General features: G+C 46.4%; 1 protein-coding gene across 1 annotated transcript in view; it reads left to right on the forward strand.

Annotated features, from left to right (window-relative positions):
* Positions 1-17383, forward strand: part of TBC1D22B (TBC1 domain family member 22B) — a 78410-nt gene that overhangs the window by 55247 nt on the left and 5780 nt on the right. Inside the window, exons 9-12 of the mRNA XM_017870133.1 lie at positions 2728-2834; positions 3623-3698; positions 6522-6649; positions 6931-7026. Of these exons, the coding sequence (XP_017725622.1) occupies positions 2728-2834; positions 3623-3698; positions 6522-6649; positions 6931-7026 (407 nt within the window). The remainder of the gene's footprint in view (positions 1-2727; positions 2835-3622; positions 3699-6521; positions 6650-6930; positions 7027-17383) is intronic.

Here is a 17383-nt window from a genome sequence, read left to right on the forward strand (position 1 = left end):
TATCTATATATACTTACATACATAAAAAAACAAAACCACTACACAGTAAATGTTTAAGTTAGGATACAATAAAAGAATAAAAGGAATAATAGGAATGCAAGAAAAATAATAAAAGGAATAATAGGAATAAAAGAAAAATGATATTTCCTGAAAGAGTTTTTTTAATATGATTTCTCGGCTGGGCATGGTGGCTCACACCTGTAATCCTACCACTTTGGGAGGCAGAGGCAGGCAGATCACCTGACGTCAGGAGTTTGAGACCAGCCTGGCCAACATGGTGAAACCCCGTCTCTACTGAAAATACAAAATTAGCCAGGCATAGTGCCTCATGCCTGTGATCCCAGCTACTTGGGAGGCTGAGGCAGGAGAATTGCTTGAACCTGGAAGGTAGAGGCTGCAGTAAGCTGAGATCGTGCCATTGCACTCCAGCCTGGGTGACAAGAGCAAAACTCTGTCTCAAAAATAAAATGTGATTTCTCAAATTGATCTTTATATGCTATCTAGATTTTTAGTTTCTGCAAGTTTAGTGTTGTTTTACAAAATCTTCTTTATTCTTTTTTGGTGATAAACGGCAGATGTAGTCAGTTGTGGCTCTTTTTTTTTCTAAGATACTGTGCATGTAAAATGACTATAAAAATTCTGCTTATTATAGAAATTTTGAAAAGTCCAATAAAGCTTTAAGGAAATAAAATCCTTCATTCTTACCACCTGGGGAATAAATACTATAAACCTTGCGATGTTTTGTCTTTCCTCTGTGCTTATATAAACATATAAATATTGTATGTACAGTAAGAAAGTATGCCATAAATACTTTTTCCCCTCTTTTCTCCTTAATACTGTGACATGCTTTTTTATATCATTACAAGTTCCTAATAAATTTCATCTAAGATAGCTATATTGTGCCTACTGTGTGCCAGGCACTGTATTTAGCACTTTATGTATATTAACTGCAGCTGGCCTTCAAGTTGGATTTTTTTTTTTTTTTTTTTTTTAGGTCATTCGTAGAGTCATAGCTTTTCTGATAAAGCACCCCCCCCTTCTCAAGAGGGTTTTTTTTTTTCCCCAGCCTCCATGTTCATTTTAAAAATGGCTTTTCAAACAGGATGAGAATCCAAGAGTTGTTACATGTTATCTCACGGAGGTTCAGTTATAGGTCTTAGTAACAATTCTTAGAAATGAAAAGGCTGGGGTCAGGCACAGTGGCTCACTCCTGTAATCCTAGCACTTTGTGAGGCTGAGGTGTGAGGATCACTTGAGTCCAGGAGTTTGAGACCAGTCTGGGAAACATGGCAAAAACTCATCTCTACAAAAATTACAAAAAATTAGCTGGGCGTGGTTGTGTGCACCCATAGTCTCAGCTACTTGGGAGGCTGAAGTGGGAGGATCATCTGGGCCTGGGAAGTCAAGGCTGCAGTGAGCCGAGATCATGCCACTGCACTCCAGCCTGGGCATCAGAGTGAGATCCTGTCTCAAAAAAAAAAGAAAGAAAGAAGAAAAAGCTAGATTCTGAATACATTTTGTCTGATGCCTATGTCTCTGTAGCGCAAGGGATTGCAGTGAACATCTGTTTCCAGAATAGGGGTTGTAGGTCTGAGGAGAAAAGCTGTCTGGTGGAGAACTCAAGGGCTTGACTGTGTGTGTGTGTGGCCTCTGACAGACATACACAGAGGCCTTTCTTGTTGGGCAAATACAGCGCTTCTTACTACTTCACCTCTCTGTGACAGGAAGAGGGAGTTAAACACGGGCTAGGAAGGACACATCACATAGCCTTTTCCTTCTTCGGGTTTCTTTTCCTTCTTCGGGTTTCTGGAAGGCTGCTTATGTTTTCCTCACTTGCATCTCAGACGAGACAGATTCTCATTCCTGTTACTCAGTGGGAGGTTTCCATGAGAAGCTAACAAATAATCCTCTCCAAAGAGGTCTCGTGGCTAGATAAACTTGGGAAATGCTGGATAAACAAGTTAAGCAGATTTACTTAATGCAGAATTTCTGTTAACTTCTCAAACCCTTTTGTGTTCTGTGATCTTTGCTAATCTCCAAGATGGGGATATCTAATGCATCATTTCCCAACCATATTTGTCTGTGGAACCCGACCCCCCCCCCCTTTTTGAGTGTCGTGTAGGATTGATGTTTTGCAGAACCCATCTTGAGAAATACCATCTTGTTGGAATTAAGTCCTAGAAGCACTCACAGGCTTGACTCATTTTCCTTTACATGCATACCTTCTCCTCTGAGTGGCAAGACTGTGGGTCTGCCTTACCAGAACTTGGGAATTCCATCTTTAAAATAAACTGTGGGGGCTTTCTGATCCTAGCTGTTCTCCCTACATATGAGTGTGAGTGTGCTAGACAGCTCACTGAGCTGAAATCAAAGACATTTTCCAGGCCATCTTCAGGGAGCTGAGTATAATTCATTGAACATGAGACCTGAAGTATCATATTCTAAAACTGAGTGAACAAATACCAAGGAAGAGAAAGATATGTTGAACCTGATGGGACTAGTGTGAGAAATGGCCTGTCCAGTGTTGTAATGAGATCTTCAAGAACTTCCCTGGGACACATTTGTCCACCTGACACAGAGAGTAGAGGGGCAGGCCCTTGTTTCTTAACATCAGGTTAGCCTGGTCCTCACTTGGTGCTAAAGACCCCGTTGAAGACACTCGAATCTATCTTTCTCTCTCTATTTTTAGATAAGACCTCTGGACTTTCTTCACCTTTTGTTTTACAGAAGAGGATGTGGAGAACTTTGACGTGACCAACTTGTCCCAAGACATGCTGCGAAGCATTGAGGCTGACAGCTTTTGGTGCATGAGCAAGCTATTGGATGGAATCCAGGTGAGCTGCTTCTGCCCTTGTGGGAGCATCTAGGTCCAGGGGCTCCCAGCAGGCCTTTGGTTTCACTCTTGCTCTTCTGTATCAGGCAGGACCACCCACCCACCCACTATGGCTTCTCCTCCTTTTGGTCCCTCTCTATCCTTCTTCATTAGCTTTACAGCTTTCAAACAGCAATGGTGGGTCGGGCACGGTGGCTCACGCCTATAATCCCACCACTTTGGGAGGCCAAGACTGGAGGATCGCTTGAGCTCAGGAGTTCAAGACCAGCCTAGGCAACATAGACAGACCCCATCTCTACAAAAAATTTTAAAATTAGCCAAGCGTGGTGGCATGTGCCTGTAGTACCAGGTCCTCAGTGGGCTAAGGTGGGAGGATTGCTTGAGCCTAGGAGGTCAAAGCTGTAGTGAGCCATGATCACACCACTGCACTCCAGCCTGGGCGATAGAGTGAGACCCTATCTCAAACAAAAACAAAAACAAAACAGTGATGGTGTCATGTCCCTTGGAGTCTGCAGAAATCTCCATGTTGCCTTGGCTTTGTCATTGAAGTAGACTGCTCCTTTCTGCCCTGCACCCCAGGCATGTTGGTTTGCTTCCACACTGTAGGGCTCCATTGGGCTTTCCCCCTACACTGTTGTTCTGTAGATTTCTTTGTTTCCCAGAACACTGTCACTGGCCATTGGTACTAGTTTTGGAAAACAGCCTGAACTTTTAAACTTGTTTCAGTGAATGTCAGGTGGTAGCACAAGTTAGAGTCCATGTTCATCCTGGGCTCTATGTCATTTGCAGGATAACTACACCTTTGCACAACCAGGGATCCAGAAGAAGGTGAAGGCACTGGAAGAGCTTGTCAGCCGGATTGATGGTAGGTTCAGAGGGAGAAGAGTTCTCTAGCAATAGCGCAGTTGATTCTGATTTGAGCCGGTTGTACTTGTGGGTCCTCTCCTCAGCTGTCTTCCTAGCCATGACCCTTTCCAGTGCACTCAGTGCTGCTGGCAGCACCAGCATCCTTCCACATCTCAGCAGGAAGGCAAAGTGAGAACTGTGCTGTTATCTCAAGTTCTTCTTTCCCCTTGGTTTCCTATCACCAGTCTCTATCGGTTCTCCTTCAGCAGCTCTCCTCAGTACGCCCCTTCCCCATTTCCCCAGCCACAGCTCTGGTTCAGCTTCCTTCTCAGAGGACTTGCCTCCTCCATACTCTTCTCTTCCAAACTATCTGTCACACAACTGCATCTTTCTGCAGCTCTGTTCTGGCCACATCCCTCTTCTGCTCTGAAGCCTCCCATGACTCTCCATTGCCTTCAGCATCCAGCCTGTCATCCGGCCTTGTCCTTCATGTTGTGATGTAACTCAGAACTCCTGGGCTTGACACGGAGTCTTCGGGCCTGGCTGATACCCGAGCAGGACTTTACACAGCTTCCCAGGACTTGTGTGGAGTGGGGAAATTGAGATGTGGCTCTTCCTAAGGCACATGTCTTTGAGGAACAGCCTTATGGAATTCCTCAGCTTTAGCCTAGAGTTGTAGAATGTTAGAATGAAAGGACAACTCAGGAAGCTCTGCTGTTGACTGATGAAGAAACTGAGGCCCTGGGAGAGAAGTTGGTGGGATCTCTAACACTAGTTAAGTTGTAGTAGCCCCCATAGGACTCTGCCTGTCCTGACACCAGCTAACAAATGTTATTCCCAGGCTTTCCTACTCATTGGATTTTCTACTTCACCCAAGCAAAGCCTTTCTTCCCTACCTGCTGCCCACCCCCAACCCCAACACTGTATATCTTTCTCTCTTCTTTCCCAGGTTCTCTTTTCATGAAAACCTTCCTTGAGTTGTTCCACTCACTCTGTTTTTTGACTCAACATTTCAATCTTCTGAACCCACTTGTTTATTCACAGTTACTTCCCATATGTCACATGTGGAATGTTTTTTTCCGCTGTGTCTTATCACTCTGGCCCAGCTGTTAGCCCTCATGGTGGGGCCCCAGGTGCAGGTCTCTGACATCCCTCAACTGGAGCCTATCCTAGCACAGGGTGTATGCTGCCCTCTTCTGGGGGATAAGCTGGCTGCCAGAGGCTGGTCATCAATCAGGTTCCAACAAGCAGATGCTGTGGTTTCTGCCACTGTCTGCCCTATCCTTATTTTTTCCGCCCTTACAAGTACATGATACATAAAGGCATAGTACTTTGGAATAGTGGATTTTTAAGTGTATATATATCTTGGATGTTTCTTTGCATTGTAGAAGTAATACTTCCTCATTTAAAAAAATTTAAACAGGCTGGGGACAGTGATTCACACCTGTAATCCCAGCACTTTGGGAGGCCGAGGCAGGAGGATCACTTGAGCCTGGGAGTTCAAGACCAGCCTGGGCAACATGGTGAGATCCCCTCTCTACAAAAAATTTAAAAAGTAGCTGGGCATGGTGGCACACGACTGTAGTCCCAGCTACTCAGGAGGCTGAGATGGAAGGATCTCTCGAGCCCAGGAGGTCGAGGCTACAGTGAGCCAAGGTCGCACCACTGTACTCCAGCCAGGGTGATAAGGTAGGAATCCTTCCTCTCCTTAAATTCTTCTCCCCAGAAATAACTGTTGTTTTTTGAGATGGAGTCTTGCTCTGTCGCCCAGGCTGGAGTGCAATCTTGGCTCGTTACAGCCTGGACCTCCTGGCTCAAAGGATCTTCCCACCTCAGCCTCCCGAGTTGCTGGAACTATAGGTGTGCACCACGATGCCTGGCTAATTTTTGTATTTTTAGTAGAGACAGGCTTTTGCCATGTTGCCCAACCTGGTCTTGAGCTCCTGGGCTCAACAATCCACCCACCTCGGCCTCCCAAAGTGCTGGGATTACAGGCATGAGCCACGGCACCTGGCCATAACCATTGTTCATAGTTCTTCTAAGAATTGTTTGAAATATTTACCACGTGCCAGGTGCCACTGTAAGCACTTTACTTGTGTTTTCTTGTTTATCTTCCCTGAAACCCTCTGAGGTGTGAGTGATTATTCCCGTTTTATAGGTTAGGAAACTGAGGACAGTAATTTAGAAAACAATCCCACTAAGCGTTATTTGGAGAGCTGTCATGTAGAACAGCAGTCGGGTTTATTTGGGCTTACCTGAGAACACCACACGAACACCAAGAGGTGGGAGTGAGGAGGCAGCTGGTTTTGTTGAATATGGTGAAGCGCTTTCTGGTGAATCACTTCATACATCAGTGGAAGAGGCTGCCCTTGAGTGGAGTTTGTGAGCCCCTTTCGCTGGCAGTGTTCACATCCCTGCTGGCTAGCCATCTGGCGGGGATGCTGAAGAGGAGTTCCTTGCCAGTAGGAGGGTGGCCAAGGTGACCTCCATGGTCCTTTTCCATTCTGGCTCCTTCTCTGATGAGTACTAAGGTGGAGCAGCCAAGTGAACCTCATATCCTCTGCTTTGTGGCCAGAGCGGCCCCGTGAAGGAAGTGGGGCTCCTAGAACATTGCTGTGGGATGTTAAAATGGTTCTGTCTGCTGGGCTGAGTTAACCATGCAGTGTTGCTGTGAGATGATGGAATCAAACATAAAGGACAGTCAGATGCCTGTCTGCCCCCTCTGTGTCTGCTTACCCATGGGAGGGGCAGTAAGAAGTGGGGGCTGCTGTTTTGGCTCCTGTGGCCCTGTCAGGGTCCAGTCCCCTAGGATGATGATCCCCAATGATGCTTCCTGTTTCAGAGCAGGTACATAATCACTTCAGGAGGTACGAGGTAGAATACCTGCAGTTTGCCTTCCGCTGGATGAACAACCTGCTTATGCGGGAGCTTCCTCTTCGCTGCACCATCCGCCTGTGGGACACATATCAGGTAGGAGGGATTCCCAGGCCTCTCTGTGCCAGGCTGTCCCTGAGGTGTCCAGCTCCCTGCCAAGTTGTAGAGTGTAGCTGCTTAGAAGTTTCCCCTTCTCCCCTTTTCTACTTCCATGTCTGCTTTAGCCTCAGGGCAGGGCCTTTGCTAAGTCTCTTCACAACTCCATCTCCCCAACCGTGAAAGAGTTTCCCTCCTCCCAGTAGGAATGGAACTGAGAGGACCAGAGCTGAATCCTTGTCAGGGCTGGAAGACCTAACTCTTATTTTTTTGCTTCCCAGTCTGAACCAGAAGGGTTCTCCCACTTTCATCTCTATGTGTGTGCAGCCTTCTTGATCAAGTGGAGGAAAGAGATCTTGGATGAGGAGGACTTTCAGGTGAGTGGCCAAGAGCTTAGTGTGGGCAGGGAATGAACATTAGAAAGGGAGTTAGCCCCTCAGTGGGCAGCGCAGACAGAAGGTGCCACAGCAGGTACCTGGCTGGGAGTAGGAAGGCAGAAGGGGTGCTCTGAAGGGGTCGTCCCTCTTAGTTGGCAGGAAGTCACTGGAGCCCAGGGTTCTTCAGTGTGAGAAGGGTCTTTGTGCCAGAATGGCTGCAGAGTGACTGGGCAGGCCTGAGAGATCTTTCAGTCATTCATTGACAAGCATTTATTGAATGCTTGCCACATGCCAGCACTGTCAAAGACAAAGGCTGTATTAGGAAGTGAAACAGAGAGAGGTCTCTGTTCTCATAAAGTTTATATATTCTGATAGTTGTGGGGAGACATACAGTAAACATCATAGTAAGTAGTAAATTAATAAGAATGTAAAGGTGCTAAGAAATAATCTTTTTTTAAAAAGTAGAGCAGGGTAAAGGTTTTATTAGGTGATAGAGAAGAGACAGGTTGCAATTTCGAATAAAGTAGTCTCGATAGGTTCACTGAGAAGGTGACGTCTGAGGAAAGACCTGGGGAAGGTGAAGGAGCGAACCACCTGGACATCTGCAGGAAGAGTGTCTAGGCAGAGGAAACAGCCAGTGCAAGGGCCTCAGGCAGCAGCATGCCTGAGCCACGGAAGGAATCATGGCGGTCACTGGTGTGGCCTGGAGCAGAGTGATCCAAGCGAAGAGTAGGAAGAGGTGAGGTCAGAAAAGTCACAGGGACCCAGATCACAGAGGACTTTGTAGCCACTGTAAGAACTTTGACTTTTACTCTGAGTGGAAGAGGAGCTGTAAGAGAGCCATGAGCAGAAGAGAGTGGCACAATCTGACTTATGTTTCAATAGGGCCACGCTGGCTTCTATGTAGACTGTAGGTGTGGGCAAGAGTGGAAATAGAGACCACCCAGGATGCTACGGTAGTCCTCCAGATGAGACATGAAGGTGGTGGGACTTGGATGGTGACGGTGGAGGTGTAAGAAGTGGCCAGATTTTGGATCTATTTAGTAAATAGAGCCAACAACATTTCCTGATGAATTGGGTGTAGAGTACAACAGAAACGGGTGAGTCTGGATGGCTTTATAGTTTATAGAGAAGGCTACAGTGGGGACAGCAAGAGTCCAGCTTTGGGCATATTGGATTTGAAGTGCCATTAGACGTCTAAATAGAGATGCAGACTAGGCAAATATATCTTGAGTTTGGAGTTTGAAAGAGAGATCTGGACTGGACCTATAAATTTAGGAGCCTTTGCCTAGACGCTACTTAAAGCCAACACTGGATGAGATCCCTAAGGAAGGAAGGATGGACAGAGAAGGGGACCAGGGCCCCAGCCCTGACACACTCTTACGTGACTACATGAAGAGGTCAAGGAGCAGAGGAGGCTGAGAGGGGATGACCAGCGAGAGTACAGCTTCTAGGAACCCCTGGGGTGGGGGTGCTTCAGAGTCCCTATGTAGAAAACTCAAGAAGGGCCTGTGTTATGTGATGAGTGGGCTAGGAGCTGTTCCAGGGTCAGGGAAATAAGGATTGAGGAGAGAGATTGTCAGGCTCTCCAGAGAGAATCATTGGGGTTGGGGGTGGGGGCTGTGTTGCTTTAATGCTTTGCATGTTTCTGAACTGAGAGTTTTTTTGGTTTGTTTGTTTTTAATAGGCATATACTTATTTTAAAAGCAGGGGGAAAGGCCAGAGAAAGTTGAAAGCTTTTATAAGTTCTAACTATAACGTAGATGTTCTGAAGATCCGCAGTGTCTCCATGTGGTCCCTGAGCATTACCACTCTGTGATTGGTGTTAGGCGGCAAAAGAACAGAAGACTATTTAGTAGACAGATGGAAAGACAGGACCCAGCTTGCCCAAGTAAGGGCTTTGGAAGAAAAAGGAGAGCGGATGTGTTGATTTCTGTGAGTAGATGCTAGCCATGGTGCCGAGGCTTCAGGCTACTGATTAAGAACCATGGCTTCTGCCAGTGAGCAGCATATGTGGCATTCTAGGATAAATGAGGACAAGGGGCTGGAATGGCTGTATGCCGGGATGAGCTGTCCATTTTGATAATGTGGTTGAGGTGGAGCCGGATAATAAGACCATGAAGTTTAATTTAGTTATCATGAGCCAGGCACAGAGCTTTGCCATATGTGATAAAAGTGCTTCCCAGATCAGCTCAGGGAGGTGCAGACGATTCCTGGAACGGCTTTTAGCAGTTCACAATATCGGCAGAACAGAGGACAATGCTCTGTGACTTTACAGCTATGTTAATCCTAGAGATGTTCTTTACTGGGTAGCATTTTCAATTATCTGGTAGGTCTGAGGTCTTTTGGCAATACCCAACAGAACAGCATTGGGAATATTGTCTGCTGCTCTATTAACACCTCGATTAATCCTGTTCGTGGAGGAGTCTCACGTCTTTCTTTCAGACAAAGTAGAATGGGCGATTAAACTGGATAAGGTGAAAAGTTCCTCCCACCTCCATAGTTCTAAAATTCTATGAATGATAAAAGAAGAAAATGTGCCTGGGTGTTAGGCTAGACAGGCAGTGCCCTTTAGGAGACAGAATCATGGCAGAGGTGTGAGGAACAAGGGCACAAAGCATTGTGTAAGGTTGACCTGTTGGGTGTGACTTTCACAGAGAAAGTAGGCACCTGTATCCTAACTGCTGAAGGGCTGCTTGTGGTGAAATCACTGTGAAGGAAGCTCTGTAGATGAATACAGGTATTGTAAAAAACCAAACATGCCCAGCCTGGAAGAGAAGTTTTAGGGCTAAAAGCCACCTTAAGTGACTCAAAGAAAAACCAGGTGAAGTGGTTACAGAAATAAAAGTGGTACTTGCAGCAGTTTTAGCAGACCAGCAAACTGATTACACTTAAAGAACAGGGAAAAAGAGCTAGATATAAGGGAAGCCAGTAAGGGGTTCAGAGAGGAAGCAGATAGCTTCCTGTCAAGGTTGGGGACTGTACACAATAGTACAGTGGTTAAATCATGGTCTTTGGAGCCAGACTGCCTAGGGTCAGATCCCAGCTCTCCCACTTTCCTAAACATGCAGCTGTAAGTAAGTAACTTGTTTCTCTGTGCCTCTATTTTCTTATTTATAAATGGGGCAATAGGACCTGCCTCCTTGGGCTATGATGAGATTAAAGTAACAAATACATGTGAGGCAGTTAGAATAGTGTACTTGATACATAGTCCTCCAAACAGTGAGCTTATTATCGTTGATTTTAATACTACCTTTAATGAGGCGAGATTTAAAAACCCACTTTTCTAATTAAGTGGTTTTTAACATAATGAGTAAACCATACAAGGTTCATACTGGGGGAAACTGCTGACCTGGATGAGGAAACAGGGATGAAGAGGTGGCGTCAGAGAACACAGGGGCAAAGGGCTGGGTCCTAGCTGCGGCAAAACCCCCCAGCAGCAAGGGTGCGTGCTTCTCCCTGGCCAAGCAGTTGTCTGGGGCCACTGCCTGGCAGAGGGACCAAAAACTGACAAAGGAGATAACACAGAGGTTTCCTTCCTGAGACCGCTGGACAAAGGAGCCTGAGGCACATTTGCACACAGGACTCTGGGAGCAGAACGGCTGGATCCTCCGGGGCCCATGGGCGGCTTGAAATGAGAGCTGTCAGCAGAGCTGGGCCAAAGCCTCTCGTGGTAGGAGGGGACTCTCGACAATTCCTGCCCTCAGCCTGGGCTAGTGTAATAGAATCGTAATAATAATGTTAGGTTGAATCATATGCAATTGTTTTTGTAGATCAGAATGATTGAATATTGGCAGTTTTGTGAGGCTCAATCTCATAGCAGCTAAATCTTAGCGCTTTTTTTTTTTTTTTTTTTTGAGACGGAGTCTCGCTCTGTCGCCCAGGCTGGAGTGCAGTGGCGTGATCTCGGCTCACTGCAAGCTCCGCCTCCCGGGTTCACGCCATTCTCCTGCCTCAGCCTCCAGAGTAGCTGGGACTACAGGCGCCCGCCACCTCGCCTGGCTAGTTTTTTGTATTTTTTAGTAGAGACGGGGTTTCACCGGGTTAGCCAGGATGGTCTTGATCTCCTGACCTTGTGATCTGCCCGTCTCGGCCTCCCAAAGTGCTGGGATTACAGGCTTGAGCCACCGCGCCCGGCCTTTTTTTTTTTTTTTTTTTTTTTTTTTTTAAGTAACTAGGCTGAGGTCACCCGAGTGAGTGGTACTCTCTGAACCACTGTGCTTTGCTGCCTGTCAGTCCCAGGCCTGCCAAGTGCTTCCTGGAGCTCTTGAGCTAAATTCACATGGTGGCTGTTCCCAGGCAAGGATCTGCTTATGTTTCCACCTCAAGATTTCTTCTTCCCCATGTATCCCCCTACATTGGAGATTGCTAGCAGGCTTTCTCCTCACAAAGAAACATTTAGCAACAACAACAAAACCTATTGTTTTAAAACTGAAAAGAATTCCTCCCAGGGTCTTCCTTGTGACCTCCTCCTATTCTGGCTGTTGGGTTTTTCTCCTTCCACTGCCAGAAAGATCGGTGATCTCCTGCTGCCCTTTCATGCTCTCCCTCCAAGTGGCCTGAAATCACCTCGCATGCATCCCTTGGGGAAGCAGAGGCTCTAATGCTCCAGGGCGGACTGCAGCAGGGAGTCCACTGGGCTGGTGCAGGTTATGGGTGAAGAGCAGCTCTGGGCCTATTTGTGGAGCGGTAGAGCCCTGCCTGGGCCCTGGTGGAGCTCTCAGGCTTCAGTTAGATCAGTGGCTGGGGAGGCCATGTTGACTGGGGAGGAGCAAGAGTCCCTGAGACACAGGAAGTGTTCTCTGTTTTCATCTGGGTGGTGGTTAATTGGGTGTGTACTTATGTAAAAAGTCATCAACCTGCACGCTTAAGATTTATGTCATGAGTCCACCCTCAAAAGGTTGGAAGGAAAGTAAATGGTGGAGACAGTGTAAGAGCGCTCAAATCTACCTACCAAATAGACAAATAGATGTTTTCTACACATTTTGATGCGGGTCATTTTTACATAATCACAAGTCATTACCACAGTGTACAGTTATGTACTACTAAGGAAGTGAATGGAGCTTCTGTTACCCAGCGGGGAGCCCGACGAGGACTGTATCTGCCCAGAGGACGGGGCCATCAGGGCTAGCAATAGGAGGCCTATCAGGGCCTCCTGTTTCCACTCTGATCCTAGAAAAAGGAAGTAAGAGGCCAGACATGGTGGCTCATGCGTGTAATCCCAGCACTTTGGGAGGAGGCCACGGCAGGCAGATCACCTGAGGTCAGGAGTTCAAGACCAGCCTGGCCAACATGGTGAAACTCCATCTCTACTAAAAATACAAAATTCGCCAGGCGTGATAGCACACACCTGTAATCCCAGCTACTTGGGAGGCTGAGGCAGGAGAATCGCTTGAACCTGGGAGGCGGAGATTGCAGTGAGCCAAGATCGCGCCAGTGCACTCCAGCCAGGGCAGCAAAGTGAGACTCTGAAAGTCTTTTTTTTAAAAGAAAAAGAAAAAGGAAGTAAGCAAAGGGAACTTTTGAGGGAATACGGCTGGAGCCTGTGAGTGCTGAGAGGCCTGCTATCCCCACAGGTGGTTGTAATAAAAACATGTTTTTATTCCCAACAGCCATTGGCAGAATATGCCATCAAGGCAGGTTGCCGATGTCAGACTTGGGGAAGACTTCCCAAAGCAGATTAATGTCAGACTTCGGGGCAGGAACTGGTTGAGTGAGTTCTGTGATAAGGAAAGGCATGACGGGGCTTCCCTGTGGTCACTGCAGCACACATAATTACAACCCAAAACCAAGGGGTTACAACAGGGAGCAGGGGAACACCTCCAAAAATCAAAAATTCACGGCACATGTAGACGAGCATAAGCTGTGCCCAGTTGTGGGCACTTAGATGAGCAGCAGGCAGAAAATCTGTACAGTATTAAGCAACCCATAGGAGGCCTGAAAACCGACTCTAGGATAATAGTTCTATGAAGAGTGTCTGCTTGAGTCAGAGGGGACAGGTGCCTGAGCAAATACCTGGTTACTCTATTCTAAAAAGTCATCTCGGGAAAGCAGCAGCAGTGAAGCCCAGAACGTGGAAGCCCAGGAGTATGTCGGCCAGCACCAGCAAGGCCTCAGAGGACTCAGGACGGAATTTGAGAAGCACCATGCAGGGCACTCTAAGGACTAATAATCAACATTTCTTTAAATACATAAAAAGAGGACAGGTGCAGTGGCTTATGCCTGTAATCCCAGCACTTCGGGAGACTGAGGCAGGAGGATCACTTGAGCCTAGGAGTTCAAGACCACCCTGGGCAACATAGGGAAATATTTAAAAATTAGTCAGGCATGGTGGCACACACTTGTAGTCCCAGCTACTTAGGAAGGTTGGGTGGGAGGATCATCTGAGCCAGGGAGGTCGAGGGTGCAATGAGCCATCAGTGGACAACAGAGTTAATCTCGAGTGAGTGAGTGAGTGAAATGACAAGGGAGTCAGCTGGAAGAAACCATTGGAGAGATTCCCACTCTGCAGGTTTCTTTTGTAGGAGACAGGTCGGGGTTATTAAATAGTGCTAAGCCCGTAGGATGTTCCAGACCTCAATAATAAACTAAATGTAAATAAATCCCTGGAACCAGATGGCATCCACCCACCACTTCTGCATGAACTCAAGGGTGCGATTGTGGAACATTGCCCAAATGGGGGCCCTGTCTTTACAGACATTTGGTGAATTGCCAGTTTGAATCCTGCACACAAGAGTTCGGAGGGAACCCTGGGAACTGAAGATCTTTCTGCCCAAAACAAGCTGGTGTGAGAAAGGGCACAATTCCTAGACATATGAACAAAAACAAGCCATTGAGGGAAACTACACAGCTTTCTTTGAGAGGAAACTTTGTCAAATGCCTAGATTCAGGAAGAGCCAATGAATAAAAGTTTGACTCTCAACAAGCTTATATGGCAGGGACATGTTTTTGAAAAGTTGTATTGGGACCAGAGGAAATGTTTTGCCTCCTCACTGATTCTCAAAATAGAAGAGGTTGGTTTTAAAGTATTTGACTAGAAAGGTATTTTTACATGCTTGAATACACTTTACATTTGCAAAGAATGTTCCAGTACTGCAAAGTGATTCTATATACAGTATCTTATTTAGTAGCACATATTTAACGTTCTTTTGTTGCTCATCATTATACATCCTGTCTTTGGTTGTGCCAGCCCTTATTGCAGAGTAAAATTAGTCAACTCTTGGTCACCAGCTGGGTCACACTGGTGGCTGGGAAAGACCAAGAAGAGGCAGAGGAAGAGGTGGCACTGATAATAAAAATCCATTCAAGAATTTAGCTGTGACACATCTGCAGCCGGTTCACACCTCTCAGCTATAAGACAAACTGGATACTTTGTAAGGACTGTGGCCTATTATGCACCAAAATCCTTACTAAGATTGTCTGGGTGAGCTGCCTGCTGGGTCCAGTGATACATTAGTAAACAAAGAAGTTGAAATAGAAGGCTAACATATGCTTCGGATTGCTTGGCAGTGTGACACCAATATGGCATCAAGCCTTACTATGAGTCCAAGGACTTAATGACTAAATAAAAGTAAAAATCAACAACAAAAAAAGTGAATGCTTCTAGATTTCCTTCAAACAGCCTCTTTTATGACTTCTCTTCTTTTTGTTCCTTCTGCTTTATGCCTTACTTCTCATGCCAGGGCAGGCAGTAGATAGTCTAGTGATTATGAGCACATGCCCAGATTGTCTAGACTCAAATCCCTGGCCAGCACTACCCTGTGACCCTAGGCAAGTTCCTGAACCTCTGTGCCTCAATTTCCTCATCTGTAAAATGGAGGTAATAATATGTATCTCATAGAGTAGATGTAGAATTAAATGAACTAGTACAAAGTACATGTGAAACATTTAGAGCCCCATCTGTTATGTAATAAGTGCTCAATAAATAATAACTGCCTTTATACTGATTATCTTTGGTGTTTGTCTTCCTCCTCAATTATTCTGCCACCTTTACTGGACAGTCTTTAGTGGAATTTTCTTATACCTTTCCCTTTTCAAAATCTCTGCTTATTACCCACTATTCCTTTGCCTTTGGCCTCTTATCTAATTGTTTTTTTTTCCACCAGTCACATATGGCTCAAAGTCCTTCTCTGCCATATTGCCTTTTCCTGTGTGGATTTTCAGCCGATAACTATGCTTGGCCCTTTTCTGCTATTTCAGCTATTTCCAGCTGTTTTCTACAAAAGGTGTTTGCTCCCTTTCTATTAATTGGGCATCTCTGATGCTTGCCCTACAAGCTTTCTCCTCCTCCTGACTGTAGTATCTCATCTGAGTGCATGTCATACTTAAGTGCTCCCATTAACTGGCTTTGTAACAAATCTTCAGTTGTTCCCTGCCCTGGTAGTGTCTCTTCCCTGACCCTAGATAAAAGCTCCTGATTTGTGATTAGCACCTTCATCCCCCAGCCATAATTACTGTTTCTCCTTTTTTTTTTTTTTTGTTTTTTTTTGAGACAGAGCCTCGCTGTGTCGCATAGTGGAGTGCAGTGGCGCAATCTTGGCTCACTGCCATCTCCGCCTCCCGGGTTCAAGCAATTCTCCTGCCTCAGCCTCCCATGTAGCTGGGACTACAGGTGCACGCCACGATGCCCGGCTAATTTTTTGTATTTTAGTAGAGACGGGGTTTCACCGTGTTGCCCAGGCTGGTCGCGAACTCCTAAGCTCAGGCAATCCGCCCGCCTCGGCCTCCCAAAGTGAGTTTCTACTTTTTAATCCATTGGGCAGGATTTCCCATTGTTGCAGCATGAGGACAGCAGGCGGCAGACTAGGTAGGGGCTAGAGGAGGGGATGTGGCAGTTTTAGGCGTAGCCACCAGGTGGCAGAGTGATTCCTTACGGCTAAGCGTCACTTCCCTTGGGGGAAGTGGGGACGTTTACTTGTCCAGGGGTGGAATTATTTGGAAGCTTTTGAGAGGTTTCTGTTAAGACTGGAAGAATTGGAAATTATAGGTAGATCTCATCTCAACAAAGAGTATTCTTGGCCAGGTGTGGTGGCTCACGCCTGTAATCCCAGCACTTTTGGGAGGCTGAGGCAGGCAGATTACGAAGTCAGGAGATCGAGACCATCCTGGCCAACACGGTGAAACCCCGTCTCCACTAAAAATGCAAAAATTAGCAAGGTGCGGTGGTGCGCACCTGTAATCTCAGCTACTCGGGAGGCTGAGGCAGGAGAATCGCTTGAACCTGGGAGTTGGAGGTTGCAGTGAGCCAAGATCACCACTGCACTCCAGCATGGCAACAGAGCAAGACTCTGCCTTAAAAAAAAAAAAAAAGTATTCTCTTCTAGAGAGCTATGTCCTTTGTTGGCTGTTCTTGTTTGTTATCAGTTGTGCAAGTGTATGTAACCATCATAGAAAAATTTAGAAAATTCCAGTAAGAAATCTTAGGCTAGTCGTGGTGGCTCATGCCTGTAATCCCAGGACTTTGGGAGGCCGAGGCAGGCGGATCAAGAGGTCAGGAGATTGAGACCATCCTGGCTAACACGGTGAAATCTCGTCTCTACTAAAAATTTTTAAAAAATTAGCCGGGCGTGGTGGCTCGTGCCTGTAGTCCCAGCTACTCAGGAGGCTGAGGCAGTAGAATCACTTGAACCCGGGAGGCGGAGGTGGTGGTGAGCCAAGATCGTGCCACTGCACTCCAGCCTGGGCGACAGAGCGAGACTACGTCTCAAAAAATAAGAAAAATAAATCTTATACCACACAGAGGTGAGTATCACAAATTTTAAAAAAAATTTTGGGTCGGGCGTGGTGGCTCAAGCCTGTAATCTAGCCAGGTGAGGTGGTGGGCGCCTGTAGTCCCAACTACTTGGGAGGCTGAGACAGGAGAATGGCGTAAACCCGGGAGGCGAAGCTTGCAGTGAGCCGAGATCCGGCCACTGCACTCCAGCCTGGGCGACAGAGCGAGACTCCGTCTCAAAAAAAAAAAAATTTTTTTTATTAATATGCATTTTATTTTATGTATTAATATTTAAAACCATTATTCTGAGGAGATGGATGGGGTTCACCAGACAGCCCAAGAGTCTAAGGTACAGAAAAGACTGAGAGCATTATAAAGAGAACCTGCCTAACTTAGGATAGAAGTTGCCTACCTGAGGAGAAAGTTAGCAAAAAGAGGCAACGCCTTTTCCAGTTGTTGTGGGATAGAGGCACGTTGCGGGAAGGAGGTAGGAAGCAGGAGAGATGAGTCAAAGGGACCACACAGGCCAGGGAGTTCATGGTGGCGTGGGGGTGGGGGCATGTATTATAGTCCAAGGTCAGCATTTTAAAAAATAAGCTGAGATAGAAATGATGGTTCTCTCTTTTTTTTTTTTTTTTTTTTTTT

This window comes from Rhinopithecus bieti, unplaced genomic scaffold (assembly GCF_001698545.2).
Source record: "Rhinopithecus bieti isolate Rb0 unplaced genomic scaffold, ASM169854v2 scaffold_4553, whole genome shotgun sequence".
NCBI classification, from domain to species: Eukaryota; Metazoa; Chordata; class Mammalia; order Primates; family Cercopithecidae; genus Rhinopithecus; species Rhinopithecus bieti.